We start from the raw sequence: 20941 nt of genomic DNA on the forward strand, positions 1-20941 counted from the left end.
TTTTAAATAAATAGTAGTTTTTATCATGCCTTTCCCAGTCTCTGTTGTTGTTTTCGTTTGTTTTTTCTTCTTCCTTTCGAAATCTTATTGCGATTTCTGAGTAAAAGCAGTTTTTGCAGAGAAAACGATCGAGCTTTGAAAGATTTTGAGAGAGATTCGTACTTCTCCAGTAGCGTTTTAAGGTTGAAGAAGGAACATTGTTTCATAATGAAAGCGCGAATGAATGTTAAACGTTTAAAGGGTTTGGACGCGTGTAATACACGCTCATTTAATAGAATTGTATTTTTTTGGTATTAGACCAGTTTAAATAAACTTAAATAAAAAATTATATGGATGTATAGTCTAATTGATAGAAAACATCATTATCTTTCTCTATTTCACTTGCTCTAATTCCGAAATTTTATAAACAATTTCTTTCTTATTTTCATTGAAAGTGCCTACAAAATTATCATTATAATAGAAAATATTGGTCTTCTAATTCTACATTCATTGCATGCGAAATTGTAGTTAATTAAAGCTATAATGAGTAACTTTGTTGTAACTACATGAGAAATTACTTTGTACCCTAATGTTGTAGTCAGGGCTTGCGAAATTGTACTGCTAGTAAAATTACAAAATAATACACAAGAATATAATTTCTATTATTCCTAACTATTTAAAAAATAAATAATTTTTTATTAAAATAACAAAGCCGTTAGGAAAAATAAAAAATCTAAATATTAAAATATCGGATGCAAGAAAGGGCAAAGATGACATTTTGTAAGAACACCTAAAATTGATTAGCTGATGAGCTCGGAGGTAAAGACCAAAAGAGACACAGTCCAGAGAAGAAGAAGAAAAAAAAACTTGAGAGAAGAAGAACGACCACAAGACTAGTGCGTTCATGGCGTGGAGGCATTTGATAACTCAGGTAATTTGTTTCCTCAATAAAAGAACTTGCACACCGTCAATTTTTACCCAACGTCAACTTGTTTCCCTATTGCTCTTTTTCTGAGTCATTATTCCGAGAACCCTAATTCTGTTAACATTGATTATTGATTCATTATTATGATCTCCTGAATGTATTATTATTAAAAATTTTGAATCTTGAAACGGATTCCGTGATTCGGTATTGGAGGGATAGTATGGAAATGAAATGATTTATTGGGAACCGTTGTCTTGGCATTGAGGGTTTCTGTTATCTCTCGTGAGATGCTTGGTAAAGGGTGGAGGGTGGAAAATCACCCTTTAAGCTGTCTTTTTGCACTTTCAATTCAACCATCCCACAATTTTTTCTACCCTGCTCAGACACGCTTAACCTTACTGTTGGCCAAGTTACAAAATGGGAAGATTGTTAAGAGTTTGTTTTGTTTGCATCTATGGACACGCTTAACCATTATGAGATTTTGATATGCTATGGTTTATATGTAATTGATGCCAATTGAATAATTGATATCTGTTATATGTGTCTTGCATTTTAATCTGTCAGCTAATTTTTAATTTCTTTTACAGATAGCAAAGAATCAATCAGAATTGAGACTGGCAAAAAGTTTGTTGGCTAGGAGTTATTTATCAGTTGTAAAGTTTGAAGGCCGTGCAGGTTTGAATTCGTTGACCCTGTATCAGTCATATATTTCAGTTCATGTTCTTTGCTCTTGTAGAGTAGCTATTTTATGCCTGACCTATATTACTTTTTGGTTAATTGGTTTAACCTTCAAAATTGTTTTTTTCTCTGTAATTCTTTAGTTTTCTTCTGTTTTAGCTGTAAAATTAATTATGCTAGGTTTAAAGTATCCGGAAAATATGTTACTTTTGGTATGGAGCTTTCTGTTTTTTGTTGAACATAGTTTCAAATTTTTGTAGGGAATAGGCTTTTTGGTGTCCAAGAGAGATTCCAGTCCAGCTATGTTGGCAATCTGGCTCGCCGAGTACGTGAGGCAGATGAAGCCAGTGAAGTTGCTCATCTTAAAAAACTTTATCGTCGCAATGATCCCGAAGCTGTGATTAGAGCATTTGAAAGTCAACCATCTCTGCAGACTAATCCAGAGGCACTTTCCGAATACATTAAAGCATTAGTCAAAGTTGATCGGCTTGATGAAAGTGAATTACTGAAGACCTTACGTAGAGGTGCCTAATTGGCTAGAACTGCTTCTTCTTCTTGTCACATATCTCATCAATAGTTTCTTCTTGTCACATATCTCATCAATTCTTCTTCTTCTTCTTGTCACATATCTCATCAATAGTTTCTTCTTGTCACATATCTCATCAATAGTGGTTTGATGACATGTTATACCTTGATAAAGGAGTTTTTCCCCTCCAAGCACTTGTGCCCATGAAGTATTGAAATTTTGATCATAATGGAGTGGTCAAAGTAGATCTACATGTCAACAGTTTCACTCTAGACATGATACATGATAGGACGCAATGACGTCGTTTGATCCATGTAGCCGACCTCATCTAATGGGATAAGGCTTTGTTGTTGTTGTTGTTGTTGTTGTTGTAGTAATGCATGGGTAGTGACTATTCTACAAAAAAGGAGTACGTTTTTTTCCTGGTTGTCTCCTAAGGAAGATTTATCGAAGGCATGGGATGTGTTTTGTTTACAATTCATCTTCCATTGAAATTTAGAACTCATTTGTAGTATTTCAGTGCTTGTTCTAGTTTTTCTATTGGAACAGTTATAACTGTATATATGTAATACTTGAGTCAATAACTAAGCATTTTCTCCCTTAAATGAGGCTGTCTATATAGATTAAGTGATGCCTTTTTGTAATTCTTAAAAATTATGTGACCAGAAATAGGTTGTTGGGGATTATTAAGCTCAATTAATGTCTTCCTCTATTAATCAAACAAATATATGATCTTAGAGTCTGCCTTTTATCTGTGATTTAATGCTACAAACCTGCAGTCACTGCTTCTGTATACAATGTATATAGTGCTAGGAAGGAGAATGATGGGTCAAGACTGTGACTCAAATGAGTTATGAAAATGATAGAAGATCACAAACAAAGGCTACTTTTGATTTTTCCAATATATTAACATTTCAATGGCATACATATCTAAAATGTGTTGTTTCTCTTCTTACTTCATTAGAGTTTCAACATTTGTTTCTTTAGCTGATTTTAAAGATTAGTAGTTGTAACTGAGATGTGTGTGAACATCCAGGTATGTCTAGTTCATTGAGGGAAGAAGAAAGTATAGGAGGTTTTTCTGCTCTTAGAAATGTGGGAAAACCTACAAAAGATGGCATTCTTGGAACTGCAAGTGCCCCAATTCATATGGTGGCAGCAGAAGGTGCAAATTTCAAAGAGCAGCTGTGGCGCACAATTCGGTCCCTTTTAGTGGTCTTTCTCTTGATCTCTGGTGCAGGAGCACTCATTGAGGATAAAGGAATTAGCAAAGGTATTGCCTTATCATTGTTGATTATCAGTTGATCAGACCAATTTAATATTGAATCTGAATTTGCCTAGTGGCTTCTTTGATTTGCTTTCACTTTTATAGGACTTGGCATGAGTGAAGAAGTCCAACCCAGTGTGGAGACAAGTACTAAGTTTACTGATGTAAAAGGTGTTGATGAGGCAAAGGCTGAACTGGAAGAAATTGTGCACTACCTCCGAGATCCTAAGGTTGACTTTCTTTTAACATTTTAAACTTTTATGTGAAGGAAAATATGCTGCTGATACTGACTTGTGTCCAATTTTCTGGTAATTGTGAAAATAGTTTAATCATTAATATTGTTGATGAGAAGATGTACCCATGTTGAACAGAAACTAGGTAAATATTGTAAAGGAATCAGATTTATTGCCTTGGATAATGATATCTAAATATTTTGGATGCAGTAAGCATTAGGTTTCCTATTTGATGCTCCTTTGACTTTTAAGTACTTTGGTACTGTAGTTTTCACTCTGTCAAAGGTGAAATGGTTGTATCTGCTAGTGCTGTTTGATAGTAAACATCTACGTGACACATACTTTGTGATGGAGAAAACAGGAAAGTGGTTTCAGCACATATTGTAATAAGTCTCCCATTTTGTTTTTACTACCTCCATCATTAATGAATAAACAAACAAATAAATACAGTTGGGTAATATGTTGACATGAGTGCTTATAAAGGTGTATTAAGAACCTTAATTCTGTTTGACTCTTATTGTGCGACTTTATTCTCGTGTATTTTATCTACTTCATTCCTGACCACACATTATGGTATTTTTCCTGGATTATATTTAGACAAATTGTTTCAATTGTGACAGCGCTTTACTCGTCTTGGCGGCAAGCTCCCAAAAGGCGTTTTGCTTGTTGGCCCACCTGGCACTGGTAAAACGATGTTGGCACGAGCTATTGCTGGAGAGGCTGGGGTTCCTTTCTTCTCATGCAGTGGAAGTGAATTTGAAGAGATGTTTGTTGGTGTTGGTGCAAGAAGGGTGAGGGATCTTTTTGCTGCTGCAAAAAAGCGATCACCTTGTATAATCTTCATAGATGAGATTGATGCTATAGGAGGAAGCCGAAACCCAAAGGATCAAATGTACATGAAGATGACTTTGAATCAGTTACTTGTTGAGTTAGATGGATTCAAGCAAAATGAAGGCATAATTGTGATTGCAGCTACGAATTTTCCACAGTCATTAGATAAGGCATTGGTGAGGCCTGGGAGGTTTGATCGTCATGTTGTTGTCCCCAATCCAGATGTAGAAGGAAGGCGACAGATTTTGGAATCTCACATGTCAAAGGTAAATATATTTCTCCCAACTTATTTTGTGAGATGTGATACTGATTGTTTTATGAATGTCAAAATATAAATTGCAAGATTTTTAAGATCATCACATGATCTAATGCTCTTGCATGGTACCTTAAATTCCAGTTGTTCACTGATGATCAGGTTTGTCTGATCATGTGAGTTTGCCAACATGAATTGCAAACCTGTGAAAATTGCAAGCTTGGATCCATGAATAATCCAAAGCATTTCTGCTTGGCTTCAACATTTGCATGCTCCTTTTGACCTCCTGCACTCTGTTTTATGGTTTATATTCACTGCTGATGTGATCAAACATTGTATATGCTGATTTTTTCTCTCCAATTAAAAACAGGTTCTGAAGGCTGATGATGTCGATCTAATGATCATTGCTCGTGGAACACCTGGGTTTTCCGGTGCTGACCTTGCAAACTTGGTTAATGTTGCTGCTCTCAAGGCTGCCATGGATGGTGCTAAAGCTGTAACCATGAATGATTTAGAGTTTGCAAAGGACAAGATTATGATGGGAAGTGAACGCAAGTCAGCTGTTATATCCAAGGAGTCAAGAAAGATGACTGCTTTCCATGAGGGAGGTCACGCCCTAGTGGCAATTCATACAGATGGAGCACTTCCTGTTCACAAGGCAACTATAGTTCCTCGTGGGATGGCTCTTGGTATGGTTCATCAATTACCTGACAAGGATCAGACCAGTATCTCACGAAAACAGATGCTTGCCCGACTTGATGTTTCCATGGGAGGTCGGGTGGCTGAAGAGCTTATTTTTGGAGAAAGCGAAGTTACTTCTGGTGCATCCTCAGATCTTTCTCAGGCAACTAAGTTGGCTAGGGCAATGGTTACCAAATATGGTATGAGTAGTGAAGTCGGACTCGTTACCCACAACTACAATGATGACGGGAGAAGCATGAGCTCGGAAACTAGGTTGCTTATTGAGAAAGAGGTGAAGAACTTGCTGGAGACTGCTTACAACAATGCAAAAACTATTCTAACCACCCACAATAAGGAGCTTCATGCGCTTGCAAATGCTCTTCTGGAGCATGAGACACTCACGGGGAATCAGATAAAGGCTTTGCTTGAAAATGTCAACTCCCATCAGCAACAGCAAGCGCAAACAGTTGAAAACCAAGGCAGTTCACGGTCTAATCCAGCAGCTGCTGCTGCTGCAGCCGCTGCAGCCGCTGCGGCAGCGACTGCAGCCAAGGCTCAAAGTGTTGCCCCAGTGGGATCTTAGCAGGAAGAGGCCGGAGTAAGACATGCACCAAAATAATTATTACCAGATTTACATGTGCATATTGTAGTTTATTCTGTTACCCAGGGTTGATTGATTTTCGTCCGCTTCAGCCTCTGGATTGAACTCGTAATCTGGGTCAAGTTGATTCCATATTGTAGTGAGTCAAAGCTAGCGTAGAATGCTGTCATTGATATAGTGCCCGTTTGTTTTCCATTTCTTACCAACCTAATCACCTTTTTCAGTGGGAAAAATAAAAAACACGTTTTGTATCGGTGACTGTGTTTGGGTAAGATTTTTCTAATAATGAGAATCCAAGGAGAAAAAGAAGCTAATTTCACCGCTTCTCTTGAAGTTGTGATTAGTTGCTTCTTAAAACAATGGGACTAAAGGTCTCTTGACAAAACTGAAAACACGAAAAATCTTTCCTACAAAAATGTCTCTTAATAACTTACTAAATGACAAAGTATGGCCCTCACTCTTCACTGTCCCCTTCCTTTTAGCGTTTTCTCCTCCTCAGGAGTGCTCCCAAATTCCAGCCGTTCGATCGACCGTACGTTGCATGGAAAATATGTAATCATATGGTTCGTAATGGAACTTGTATCGGGTGATTGGAAGGATTTAAAAGGGAAGAAATTTAAGACGACCAATAGTTAATACACATCACATTGTTATCTTGATGTCTTTTGAAACTAAAACGGTAGTTTATTTTTTAAAGCATATAGCCATAACAGTTTGTGGAGAATTTACATACATCTGAATAAGATCCAACCATTATTAGTTAGTTTTCAATTTGTTCAACTATGAATCTATGATTTCTTGCACCTGCTCTAATCTGTCAGTTACATTTATTTGTGCTTCAGTAGCAAGGAATGAATCAGAATATAGACAGCTCAGATGGTCAGAATATTATTAGGTAGGAGTTATTTATCAGTGAATAAGTTTGATATCATGATCCTGACTCGTGTAACACCTGGGTTCTCTGGTGCTGACCTTGCAAACTTGGTTGATGTTGCTGCTGTCAAGCCTGCCATGGATGAGTAGTGAAGTTCGACTTGCGACTCACTACTACAATGATACTATGAGCTCCGAAGCTACGATGCTTATTGACAAAAAATTTGCTCTGGTAGGATCTCAGCCGGAAAAGTGATTCATGCAGCAAAATTACCATTACCGGATTGAAACATGCAGATTGTAGCTTATTCAATTTTTCAGGGCTGATGCTGTTCCTTCAACTTCAGCCACTGGAACTAATTTACTTCAAGTTGACTCCGTATTGCAGTGAGTCAAATTAAAGGTCGTGTAGGATTATACCATTGTTTTTGTTTCTAATAATTTGTGCAGTTTATGTCACATTTAAATTATTCGTGAAATTCATTTTTGTTTTACTGTCATAGACGAGTAATACATGGTTATAGTGTGATAAATTTTATAGTATAGTGTTAAATACACATTACAAAAGTTCAATTTGTATATGTGTATTAAATCAAATTTATCAAACCAAGGAAGAGTGGAAAGAATATTAGGCTGAGGTTCAGACAAATGATGGGCCTATATATAACAATGTTATTTGTGGGCGCAAGATATTTCCAGTGTAATGTGTGGCTGAAGCATCTCTATGTGGCATCTTCTGAAAGCTTGAATTAGATAAATGTAATACGGTTCATTTTTTATTGGCTGAGGTTCATTTTTTACCTCCATTCCATTGTGGCGAAACTTCCTTGCTTTTCAGGTGACACCGTATTACATTTATTGGCTATGCTACACAACATACAAAATAACATTTCTCTTTTAATGAAATTCTTAAGTACTATTGGTTGGAATCATTTTGAGGAGTGGTAGCTGGCACTTTTCATTGCATTCCCACCTCTCTTGTATTCTCTATTCTATCCAATCCAAACTCCAATCCTCGTTGGCTACATAGCATTCATAATCACACACACACACACACACACACACACACATTACGAATGGCTGGTGAGGTAAAATCCACCAGAAAGTGCAGCATTTCACTTGAAGAACTCAGCAAACACAACAAGATAGAGGATCTTTGGATCTCAATCCATGGAAAGATCTACAATGTAACCAACTGGGCCAAACACCACCCTGGAGGTGACCTTCCATTGCTTAACCTCGCCGGCCAAGACGCCACAGACGCGTTCCTCGCCTACCATCCCCTTGCAGCCTCCCAACACCTTCACAACTTCTTCACAGGGTACTATCTCCAAGATTACGCCATCTCCCAGGTCTCTGGAGACTATAGGAAGCTCTTGTCCCACTTCACAGCAATGGGGATGTTTGATACCAAGGGACACACCGTCTTCTTCACAATGCTGCTCATGGCAGTGCTATTCTGTTCCAGTGTTTATGGCGTGTTCTGTTCTAGCAGCCCTTTGGTGCATGTCTGTTGTGGTGGCCTAATGGGATTCTTTTGGATTCAGAGTGGTTGGATTGGACATGATTCCGGCCACTACCAGGTCATGACGACGCAGCGTTTCAACCGTTTCGCGCAAATTCTCTCCGGGAATTGCCTTGCTGGGATTAGTATTGGGTGGTGGAAGTGGAACCACAATGCTCACCACATTGCTTGCAATAGCCTTGATCATGATCCGGATCTTCAGCACATTCCTTTCTTTGTGGTATCTTCCAAGTTCTTCAATTCCATTACTTCTTGCTTCTATGATAGGAAATTGAACTTTGATTGTGTTGCTAGGTTCTTGGTGAGCTATCAGCACTTCACATTTTACCCTGTAATGTGCTTTGCTAGGCTCAATTTGTTTGCACAATCTTTCTTCTTCTTGTTTTCCAATAGGAAGGTACCAAACAGGGTTCAAGAGATTTTAGGGATGCTTGTTTTCTGGATTTGGTACCCTCTTTTGGTTTCATTCTTACCAAATTGGGGAGAAAGAATAGTGTTTGTGATTGCAAGTTTTGCTGTGACTGGGATACAGCATGTTCAGTTCTGTTTGAACCATTTTTCTTCAAGTGTGTATGTTGGGCCACCAAGAAGCAGTGATTGGTTTGAGAAGCAGACAATTGGGACACTCAATGTGGATTGCTCTCCTTGGATGGACTGGTTCCATGGTGGACTGCAGTTCCAGGTGGAGCACCACCTGTTTCCGCGGCTGCCGCGGTGCCATCTGAGGAGCATTTCACCTCTTGTGAAGGAGCTTTGCAAGAAGCATGGATTGCCTTACAACCATGTCTCATTTTGGAAAGCTAATGTGCTAACACTTAACACACTCAAGGATGCAGCATTGCAGGCTAGAAACCTTTCCAATCCCATTCCCAAGAACTTGGTTTGGGAAGCCGTTAACACTCATGGATGAATGGAAAAATTCTTCTACACATTGTTTTGTTAAGTTTCAGTTGTTAATCATTGGTATTTTGTCTTTCCAATTATGTTTCCTTTAATCCGTTTAGACAATGGAATGCTGAATACTACTCATCATTCATTGTCTAGTTTAGTTTGTTGGATCCCATTTACTATGTGATCCATTAATAATTACATTTTCCTCTAAATCGATTCTGGGTCCCTTTTTGTCTTATAGCAAATCATGTGAGGGTGAGTTAAGTATTAAGTAGTTTCCTACGTAGTTTCGGGGATTAAGTGTTTTTTTGGAGGGTGCCAATTCATTTATAGATACGAATACAGCCATTACTTATATTGTTTTACACCCAACACTTGATGGATGGTGTAATTTAATTCACACTGAATACAACGGTTACATTTCAATATGAACAGAGCTAACGGAAACCAACTACTAATTCTAATAAGCAGCAATTAAGACCAATATGGATTATGCAATCCATTATTTCAATCTCTTGGTACTTGGAAGTTGGAACATATCTTGCTTTTCAATAAAAGCTTTTAACAATCCACCCGTCATAGTTCGGACTAGCACTCGAGAAATGACCTATTAAACGGATTGAATTCGATTAATTCGAAAAAAAATGACGGGTTAAACGGGCTAAACAACGGTCCGTTTATTTTTTTTAACCATTTTTTCAAAAAAAAATAACACTTTTAGTCAATATTTCTTACGACTCGAAAATTCGACCCATCAACTAAGAAAATACAGTTTATTTAAGGTTTTTGACCTAAAAATAATAATTTTTTGTCAAAATATTTTTCAAACAATAAAATAAAAAGGTAAACGGGTCAATCCATTTAATTCATTGAGCTGACCATAAACAGTCTGAACTAAAAAATTATAACCTGTGAATAAAGCGGACTTAAATGGGCTAATCTATTTAACCCACAAACTTAAATAAGCCGGACCTAAATGGGCTGAGCTGACCCATTTGACAATCCTAAACTGAATTATGACATAATAGTTACATAGTAGAAATAGACACATTTTGTAAGATACATTAGAAAAGTAACATAGATTAAATCATTTTACAAAATTCTTGAGTATTATTCGAAAAGACTCTTACTTGATCGTCGTAGTATCTTTGGCAAATATCTAATACTGTCGTGTTGAAGGAGATCCGAGGAGTTACACTTACATAGCATTAGCACCTATGCAAAGTGACGAGCTATACCTTGATTGAAGCTCAAGTGTACCAAAACAGATTACATTGTGGTATTAGTTACTATGAGTCTACCATGATTCAACTATGGCTCCGGCAATTTTGGAGTTTTTTTTTTTTTGGACCTGGTGAAGGCCAGACGCCCAACTCACACACTGAAAAAGAACTGAGACCCAGATCCGCCCGCCTAACTAACCTAATTTAAACTACAGATTACCTGCCAATAAGCCATAGCTCATACGGCATTCCGTCCCCTCCCCATCTCAAAGGTCTCGGGTTCGAGTCCTACTAGCTGCAACCGAGAAGAAAAAATTGGTAAGTATGTGAGGAGTATAGATAAAAAATAATTCCTTAGAACTTAGCAGTATCAGAAGACTTTCAATTTAGGGACGTTTAAATTTAAGATGGTTAAGATGTCTTCATGAAAATAGTCACCTAAATTTAAAAGCTACAATCTTATGCGAGCTTGTAATTAATGTTTTGCTAATAAAGTTACTTATGTTAAGAAAATTTAATCATTTTATACAATCAATGTTTTGAAATTTTTAGTCTTATAATACAAATTTTATACATTTAACACCTAAACAAATACATTAGATAGATCCTTTAGTTAAAAACTATTTTAATTTGATCATCTCAAACAACCACCTCTTTTTTTTTTTTGTCAAAGATAAGAGATTCGAATCCGCAACCTCTTAATTGAGTATGGAGAGACTATGTCATTTGAACTATAACTCATTGGCCTCAAACAACCACCTCTTATCTAGAAGTACTTAATATTTTGCATTGAATCCTACTAATGTAAAAAAAAAAAAAAAAAAAAAAAAAAAAAAACGACTTTAATTGAGTGGTAAGTTGTTGTAGATCACCGTAGATTAAGTCAGATTCTGAAACAAATAAAGCTCCATAGATCTAGGACCACAACAAAAATCCCATTTACACCTAATGCACTGTTTTAACCCCCATTAAATATATTGAATTTATGATCCTAACTGAGTGCTTGAACGCTTGATTAAGGAATAAACTAATTAAGCCAAAGAAAAGTACTTATAAACAAAGGTCCTAGAGCTGGCAATGAAAACAACGCTAACAATATAGTAAGTTGATTGAGACAGTCCAGCCAATAATTGAAGGGCGTCATGTTCATGTTTCTTTGATCACAATACAAACGATATTACTTTGCTTCTTCAATAATAATAATGCATCCGAAACAAAATTCTTTCAATCATTTAATTGACTGTGTAGTAGCAGCGGCAAATGATTTGCATGGACCATCACATTACAAGAGCCACAACCAACTTGGTTCGTTCTCCCCTTGCTTTTAGGGTCACAATCATCCACACCCATTTAATTTCTCCCTCTCCCACGTAATTAACAATTAAAAATAATTGTAGGTTTATACAAAAAATAAATATTTTATATCTTCGGTAACAAAAAGAGATACACAAAGCCTTGTCTTTTTGTTTCTAATGATGGAAATTATACAATACGTATAGGCTGGTATAGGCTGGTTTGTTGGTACTGAGAACAAGATATAAAGAACAGAGATTGTGGGTTTTGAGATGGGTTAGAGTGGATTTGGAATTTTCAGTGGTGGAGAAATTTATTTCAATGGAAGTTGGAACTGGTTCATCAACTTTATGAGAGGTTAATGCCAATGAAGCTATCAACTAGTAGAGAGGATAATCTTGTTTGGAAATTTGATAATAAAGATATTTTTTCTACTAACTCTTTGGTGCAGGTGCTGCAATCGGAGACTCTTTCACAAGTGATTACGAGTTATAGTTTCACAAGTGTTATTTGAAAAGGGTTGGTACTTTCAAGAATCGAGCTTTTTGGATGGTTTGTCCTAGTTGATCGGGTGAATACTAAAGAGAGGTTGAGTAGATTAGGCGTCATCCAGCAGAGTGACAATATTTGTGTCCTGTGTAAAAAAGATATGGAATATGTTCATCATCTATTTCTTTTTTGTGAGTTTACTTGGCAGGTGTGGTGTGCGTGGTTGAGGTGTTTTCATAAAGATTGGACAGTCCCAAGAACCATTAAAGGTCTGTTTGAGAGTTTGACTGGCATGCTTAATAGAAAAGAGAAGCAGAAGAGGTGGCTGACTAAATTCTTTGCAATGATTTGGAACATCTGGATAGAACGCAATGACAGAATTTTCAACAATAGAAAAGCAGGTGTTGAGGTCATTTAAAGCAGAACTTTTCTGAGCTACAAAGAATGAGTTAGTATTGATCCTTTTAGTTGTTGATAACTATGCCGAAGATGACAGGGGATTGATTACCTTTGTGTTTGGTTTTATTTTTATGGTTTTTTAGTGTATCTGTTTATCTGTTGTTCTATTTTAGTGTGTTGAACTTTTTTTATTTTAAAAAAAAAGACAGAAATACAAAATTTAGTATTCTTATATTTTGTTTGGTGATAAAATAGAATAGGAATTTGGAAGTGGAGACAACAAAATCAGGTATTCATCACTACTAAGATTCTAGATAGGTAATAGTGGGTGGGAAGAAAAAACGAGAAGAAAATAAATGGAATTGAGAGAAAGACCATACTTGATAGAGGCAAGTGGGATCGGTGTAGCCATCGTAAGCACGTGCACCAAATTAAGACACCCCATCACTGTCATGCGCTTCATTTGATGCTGATAAATGATCAAATCACTTGCATACACTTATTATAGGTGTGTTCTTAAACAAGATGTTGTGTGCTAACTTTGGTTAGGTGAAAACTCAATTGCAGTCGACTTCACATGAAGTTGATACTTGAGAGCTGTTAGATGATTTGACTGATTTGACTAAATTTTCATCTAACGACTCTTAAATATCAACTTTACGTAAAGTTGACTTCACCTGAATTTTCACCTTTGTTTAATTTCTGATTTCCAATGTTGAAATGGAATTAATATCTGTTGATTTCGACCCAAGACTGTTCAATTTCTGTGTAGCTCGTTTTTATTGCTATTGTGTTTGGTTAAATTAAATGTGATCAGGATCAAGTGTTAACAGATGATGTGTGGAGCAGGGTAGGGACAGGGGATTTTTTATTTATTTATTTATTTATTTTGGCAATTGGAATTCTACAAATCATCTAACAATTCTAATGCAAGGTTCTTCTGTGTAGATTTGCACGAACTCTGGAAATTATTTGTGAAAAATTATAAGATCTTGTGAAATAATTTACAGATTTTAGTGGTTATGGATTTACATGTACTTGTAAGGTTGGAATTTTACTTTTAATTATTTAAATAATATTTAACACTGGATAAAAGTTTATAAATTATTTCGTACAATTCTATGGAAGTTTATATTATAAAAATACATATTATGTATTTTATACTTTTAATTTATAGTAAAAATTATAACCCTAAACACATATAATTATAAACTTTATATTTGTTAAATATGTGATAGTATATTAATTTTTATTTTTGTCATATCAAAATTGTAATATCTTTATTTATTTTATTGTGAATTGGATGGATTGAACTAGAATATAATAAAATTTAGGTTTAATTATTCTGTTGTTGGTTCTTATAGTTTTATTAAATTTTTAATTAGGTTTTTATATGTTTTTTTTTAATTGGGTCTCTATACCGTGTTTAATTTTATAATTAAATTATTTTCATGTCAAAAATATTAAAATTAATAGAATATTTTTTCTAAAATACATGCGATTAAAGATCTAATTAAGTTTTTAATTATAAATATTTTTAATTTGCGAAGAAATATTCAGTTAATTCTAATATTTTTTACACTAAGAAGGACCTAATTATAAAACTAAAAGTAATGTCGGGATCCAATTAAAAAAAATAAAAATTTAATTATAAATTTAATAAAACTATAAAAATTAATAAAATATTTTGATATATAATTTTATAATAATTTTTTTACATATGATTTTGTTGGAAGATATAAACTACATAATAAATAGTTTATTTTATATATATATATATATATATATATATTATGTTGATGTTATTTGAAATAATTCCTGAGTTTAAATCAATTTGTGTATTTTGATGAGTCATACTTCAGTTTTATAGATAGGCTTAATTGTTAATAAGCTAAACTGAATTCAATCTTTTGAAAACCTAATTTAAATTTAGTGTGACTCAACTCTTCTCACTTCTCACTTCTAAGAATTGAATCTATCTATTTATCTATCAATTTATAATATATTAAAATAGAATTTAACTTTTTAATATGATGTCATGTGAACTTAAATAAATAATTGTCACAATTACTTATTAATTATCTTATTGAATTATTTTTTAATTCTTTTATTTCCAATTGAATTACTTTTTAATCATTTTGCTTATACTTCTCATATGTTTCGTTATTATGACTTAAGATTTTTTTTTTATTCTCATGATATATATATATATATATATATATATATATATATATATATATATATATATTTATTTTAGGTTACTCTCTAAGTTTTATATTCTGTTGTTCTTTATTTTTATATAAGACATTATATGCTTTTAATGTTAATATTTTTTTTAATAGGTATAAACATAATTTATTATTTTCTTTTATACTCATTCTTTTTTATATTTACTATATAAAATTATAACTTAGGATTCATCTTCATTTTACTTTTCACTCTTATGACATTTATTTTTCATTAAGTTACTCTATATTTTCCATATTCTCTCACTCTTTACTTTTATATAAGATACTATATGATTTCAATATCAATAATGTTATTTTTTAATAAATATAAATTGAGTAATAAAATATATAATTCATCAACTTTTTTCATACTCACTCCTTTTTATGTTTTGTATATAAATTAACATTTACTTTACAGTTTTTCTTTATCTCCTCTTTTTTATCTATAATGTTTCTAAAAATGTTTACAATTGTATTCATTTTCCTAACTAATTATAATCACTAACTCTCACTCGTTGCTATGGTTTACACACAATATATTCTCTCTCATTCACTCATTTTCAAATCATAATCATAAAATTTATTCTTTTATTTTTATACTCATTTTTACTCATATTTACTATTTAAATTAACATCTACTTTCACACCTTTTTTCTTGAATCTTTTTTATATAATCATGTGTCTTATTCTATAAAATATTATTACATAATTTTTTTTATAATTAAAGTTTTTTTGTTTTGTTAAATAATTGGCTCATTATATATTAAAAGATGATTTTTTTAGACTAGTAAAATGTATATTTTTATAATTTTTTTATCATTTCAACCTTTTATGTTTTTGAATATTATTTAATTATAATAACAATGTTGAAAATACACAATGTCGTAATTTATGAAAAATAAAATAAAAAAACTGAATGTTATTTTCAGTTATTGAAATATTATATACTTAACCATGCCACTAGACAAAAGAAAAAGACACTATTGTTTCTTACTTTCTTACTACTTTTTAATTTTCTTCTCTCATTTGTTTCCGTGGAAACAGTTTCAATCCTCTGTTACAATGTGAAATTGAGAAATTGCAATGGCACTGTAGTGTTTTTGTTGTTATAGAACAGCAATGTAACAGAGCAGAAAAAGAGAGAATCAAATCCAACTTGGGACAACGAGATTGCACGTGGCACTTAGTGTGGGACAGGTTGCTGAATTTCACAAGAAGGATGGAACAGCACCTGATCTCATCATCTAAACCCCAGTTTACAACAATTTCAGTACACTCTGTATTCTGCTTTGCTTGGAAGATCAAAAAATTCTCACAGCAAAATCTAATACAATACAGTCACTGACATCACCTCCATAAAAGTCCTCTCTTCTATATTTCCATCTTTGTTGAGGTCAAAATGTGAGATAGACTCATCAGTGTTTCACTGTATTACTATTAAGAACTGTATTCTTTTAAATTCTTCTTTAATATTAAATGATAAAACTGTTAATGGATTTCCATTACAAAATAGAGACATGGAAATAACTGCTCACTTAACAAGCAAAGCAAGATCCATTGCTTGTGGCTTTCATTTTTTCTCAATTCATCCATTTTCTTCTTTCTTTCTTTCTTTTTTTTTTTGTACTATTCCAACTCATTCAAGACTATAATAAGTAATTGAGAATTTTCATATTTCTACAAACTAAAGTGATAAAAATGGAAAAGTTTAGGGACTAGCAACTTTGTTAAATTCTTGCCAGCATGTAATCAACAAAAAAAAGTGAGTCATTGGATGAAAATTTCACACCAATCTTATACTATTAAAACCATTATTAATGGCTATTTGATGGTTATTTGATGACTACAGATCACAAAGTTGCTAGCCTCCTATCATTCTTCGATAAAAATTGAATAGTTTAAGGAAATATAAGAGAGGCATTTAGATTTCAAAACCCAGATACAATTTCCAGTTGTATTACTCTCAGGCAAATTACAGCAACAAACTACAATGGTTTTTAGGACTTGCTTTGCCCTAAATCTCATATAACAAGCTCAAATTTCAACTTTTTCTTGGTTTCATTACAGATTAAGCTTTTTCAAGTCTCAAGGCATGATATATTCCCCCATCATAATCAACCCATTAACCCCTCTCTATTAAAAAATAAAAAAAAAAAGCAATTATGACAACAAAAAGAATAATTTTAAAATTATAAAAAAAAAAAGAGGGACATTGATGATTGGATTGATTACTCATAACAACGAATCACCAATAATAATGAAACTAATCAAATTAAACACTTGGTTTTTTTTCGTTTATAAAAATTTGAAGGAAAACTAAAAAGAGAACTTCCAGATCTTGATTCTGAGATCAACCTTACACTGGGAGTCGATGACGGAAGCAACAGCCGGCGACTTGCCGGCGGGGACGGTGCCCCTGATCCCATCGCAGGTGACTCTGATGCCAACCTTCTTGCTCTTGAGCCACTCCATTCTCATCTTCACCTTGGTGTCCATCTGAATCACCACCGGGAACCCTTTCTTCTTCTTCAGCGCCGATCTCATCGTGCTCAGCGACTCCGTGTCCAGATCCTGCGACCCCGACACCACCGCCCTCAAGCTCGTCTGGTTGTTCTTGTCGGACTCAAACGCTGTTAGCGACCCGTTCCCAATGAAAACGGAATCTGACAGCGCCGTCACGGTGAACGGATCGTAGAAGAACACAAGGTGGTTGTTAGGGTTCTTTGCGATGAGAGTGAGGTTGAAGAGTGTGGTCAGGTGTGACGGCGAGTCAGTGGAGGTTGTTAGGTTCATCCTCGCAATGCGGAGGTTGGTGATGGAGAATTGCGGCTGGTGTGGCCGGTAAAGAACGTAGAGTGCGGCGCCTACGATTGCGGCGAGGAGTGCGGCGGCGAGGATGATGAGGATTGTCCAGAAGCAGCAGCAGCAGCAGATGCTGCGACCGGAGCGGTGCCGGCGGTGGTAGTGCGACTGTGGGCGATAGACTTGGCGGTTGGGGTTGTAGAGCTGGGATTTGACTGGGCCTTGGTTGCCGTTAACCGCGGGGGCTGCGGCGGTTCCGTTAATTGCGCCGTTTCCGTTGGGTTTGGAAGCTGGTTCCGTCATTCTTTGACCGAGGGAGAATGTGAGTGAGAGAGATGAAGGAGTTGTGAGTTGTAATGGGGTTTGAGAAGAGAAGCAAGCTTTGTAGAGAGAAGGAATGGAATGGAAGGGAAGGAGAAGAAGAGTGAAGAGGTGGAGATAGGTACCCAGAACCAAAAGAGGATGCTTCCACCTCACCAATTATGGAATCTTTTTCCCTTTTTTTATTCTCTCTTGTTTATACTTAACGAAATTACGAGAAGCGAATGGTTTAGAGAATATTAGAGATATAATTATTAGTGTTATTTTTTTTATTAGTTGAAATTTATTATTAATTAATAATTATTAATAATAATAAAACTTGGATCGGAAGTCAAGATTTGTGTTGTGTTAAAATTGAGAGCCGCACACACACACGTCGGTTGCTGGCTTGCTGCCTTTTTAACATAACATGTGATTGAGTGAATTCTCAGGAACCTTGGGTCCACCTCCATTAAGGATTCTCACTCCCTAATAATTCATGTTTATTAGCTCTCAATTAATGAGTTAATAACATAATATATGGTCGAACTTGAAAGTGAACAACTTGGGATATGCAAAATAATTACAAGCCCTACTCCAATATCTTATGGCCACACGTTTTTCCACCATATATATATGTCAATTTTTTCTTCCTAGGCTTTGGCTTTTGAGCAAACGTACAACCATTTCTCGTAACGCAGTACTTTTACATGTATTGACACATCGTATCATTGTCCACTTACTATTGTAAGATATTACTAATTTTAACTTTAGCTAAAGTATAATTTTTCCTCCTTAACGATTACGATTTTTTAAATATTTTTAATGTTTTTAATTTTATTTTTAATATTTTTTATTTGTATCAAAATTATATCTAAATTTTTTTAATTTATTTCCTAGTATTTTATATGAAATTAATGTTTAGAGATAATGTTGATACAAATAAAAAAAATTAAAAACAAAATTACAAATATTAAAAACAAAAATGTTACTTTAGTCTTTCACTTTTAATACTACCATTGTTAGTGTATTTTTTACTGTTGTTCAATTATTTATTTCTATTAATAGGATTTTTAAATTAAATGGTGCTACTAATATTGTGTCATGTGTGTATTGTCCAATTAACTATATATCATATACTAGTTGTATATCATCAAGAAAAATATTAAATTTAAAAAGATTTTAATTAACATATAAATTACTATTAATAAAAATTTATAATATTTTATTTTAATATATATAAAACAAATACATTAAAACTTAAAATTTTATATTTTTTTAATTAGTAATTTTATTGTATATATCTTGACACCGGTCCTAGCACCCACACATATTAGCTAATAAACCCAAATATAAACATGCACATTTTTATTATAGCTTTAATTATAACAGTGCATGTTCAGCAGGTATAACCTTCAAAATTCAATCCGAAGTCATAAGAAAAAAAAATGAGCAACAAAAATTAAGTTAAAATATGAAAATAATTTTAGTATTAAATAGGAAAGTTTTGAGTAAATGTATGATGCATCATCCGTGGCAAAATCGAAAGTTCCTTAAACAATGAACTGTACACTATCTTTTGTTATCAAGTCATTATTTTCGAATTCGAAAAGTTTAAGCAGTCAATTTTATATGTAGTTGTTAATTTTATAAAAAATTTTGATATAGTTTTATGTTTAAAAAATACGTATTTTATTATTTTTTTACTTCTTTTTTTCTTTATTTTTGCGCTTTTTTTGTCTCTCCGCGTCTCTCTCTATATATGCTACTTCTCTCTTTATATTTCTCTTCTTTGAATTATTTTTAAAAGTTTTTGTACAATAATTTTAATATTTCTTTTTATTATGTTTCAAATGTTTGTTTTTGTTAAATTTTAAATATTTTTTTACAATAATTTTTAATAATTTTTATTTAATTTTAGATATTTATTTTATTATATTTAAAATTTTTTAAATAAAAAATATTCAAAAAATCAAAATATAACAATCATTAACATCTAAAAGTTCTGAAAAAATATCATCCCAAATCATAAATAAAACAACATCCAAAACTTCTAAAAATTTTGAACCTCTTTCTTTTTAGATGTTCAAATAAAAAATCTAAAAAGAGAGATTCACGGTAGATCATAGACCTTAAAACTTCACAGTGACAATAAAGTAATGGCAAGGTATTTTTTCGTAGCGTGCTCAAGGTTCTGTCGCCAATAGTTATGTGTAAAGAAAGATGAGCACGATGGAAAAGTTGACCACGTCGGAGAGAGGCACACGGAAGAGGGACAACAGCACGGCGGAGCGAAACAAGGGACCGGCAAAGGGAAGCGAACGCACGGCAGAGAGAAACAAAGGCACAGTAGAAAAAAAACACACACGGCGAAAGAAAGTACATGCATAATGAAAAGAGAAGCACTGGAAAAAGAGATTTTATTTTGGGGGGAGAAAAAGATGTAAAACAAGAAAGTGAAGTAATAATTAAAATTTCATATAGTGTTTATTGTTTATTGTGGTAATAAAATTAACTTTTTAGAATGAATTATATATGTTATTTTTGGTAATTTTTAAAAATTTTTTACATCCCAATTAATAATTAATTATAGTTGATTAGTATCATAATTAGTTATCTAATAAGATTGTTTGAAATTATGAACAGACAAAGCAATTATTATTATTATTATTATTATTATTATTATTATTATTATTATAACATCGTGTTTGGTTGTTTCGAGAAATGTTGTGTTATTTTTACGTACACTCTCTTTTAACTTTTTTATTTCATATTAAAAATGATTAATGAAAAGATAATATAAATATAATTTCTGTTATGTATTTATGTAATATACAGTATAACATTTTATGCTTAGCCCACTTACAAAAAAAATCCACTTTTCATTTGTCAAAATCAAATGGTGGTTTATATTTTCTGAAACATTAATATTCCAATTGTTTTA

General features: G+C 33.5%; 3 protein-coding genes across 3 annotated transcripts; 2 read left to right on the forward strand and 1 right to left on the reverse strand.

The window, feature by feature from the left end:
* Positions 1-741: 741 nt before the first annotated feature.
* Positions 742-6225, forward strand: LOC107606312 (ATP-dependent zinc metalloprotease FTSH 4, mitochondrial). The gene is made up of 7 exons (XM_016308357.3): positions 742-910; positions 1492-1579; positions 1843-2106; positions 3145-3381; positions 3481-3605; positions 4229-4705; positions 5063-6225. Exons 1-7 carry the CDS (start codon positions 884-886, stop codon positions 5954-5956), a joined length of 2112 nt encoding a protein of 703 aa, XP_016163843.1. The 5' UTR covers positions 742-883; the 3' UTR covers positions 5957-6225.
* A 1394-nt stretch (positions 6226-7619) lies between these two features.
* Positions 7620-9475, forward strand: LOC107606314 (delta(8)-fatty-acid desaturase 1). Its single transcript, XM_016308358.3, has one exon. It carries the CDS (start codon positions 7924-7926, stop codon positions 9280-9282), a length of 1359 nt encoding a protein of 452 aa, XP_016163844.1. The 5' UTR covers positions 7620-7923; the 3' UTR covers positions 9283-9475.
* A 7343-nt stretch (positions 9476-16818) lies between these two features.
* On the reverse strand, positions 16819-18219 carry LOC107606315 (NDR1/HIN1-like protein 13). Its single transcript, XM_016308359.3, has one exon. The coding sequence runs from the start codon at positions 17998-18000 to the stop codon at positions 17212-17214; it is 789 nt and encodes a 262-aa protein (XP_016163845.1). The 5' UTR covers positions 18001-18219; the 3' UTR covers positions 16819-17211.
* Positions 18220-20941: the final 2722 nt, after the last annotated feature.

Source organism: Arachis ipaensis, chromosome B7 (assembly GCF_059453495.1).
Source record: "Arachis ipaensis isolate K30076 ecotype BB chromosome B7, ASM5945349v1, whole genome shotgun sequence".
Taxonomy (NCBI): Eukaryota; Viridiplantae; Streptophyta; class Magnoliopsida; order Fabales; family Fabaceae; genus Arachis; species Arachis ipaensis.

Coding starts and splice junctions, on each gene's coding strand:
- LOC107606312 (XM_016308357.3), top strand. CDS start 884: ATGGCGTGGAGGCATTTGATAACTCAG. Junction 911..1,491: donor GGAGGCATTTGATAACTCAG/GTAATTTGTTTC, acceptor TTTCTTTTACAG/ATAGCAAAGAATCAATCAGA. Junction 4,706..5,062: donor TGGAATCTCACATGTCAAAG/GTAAATATATTT, acceptor AATTAAAAACAG/GTTCTGAAGGCTGATGATGT.
- LOC107606314 (XM_016308358.3), top strand. CDS start 7,924: ATGGCTGGTGAGGTAAAATCCACCAGAAAGTGCAGCATTTCACTTGAA.
- LOC107606315 (XM_016308359.3), bottom strand. CDS start 18,000: ATGACGGAACCAGCTTCCAAACCCAACGGAAACGGCGCAATTAACGGA.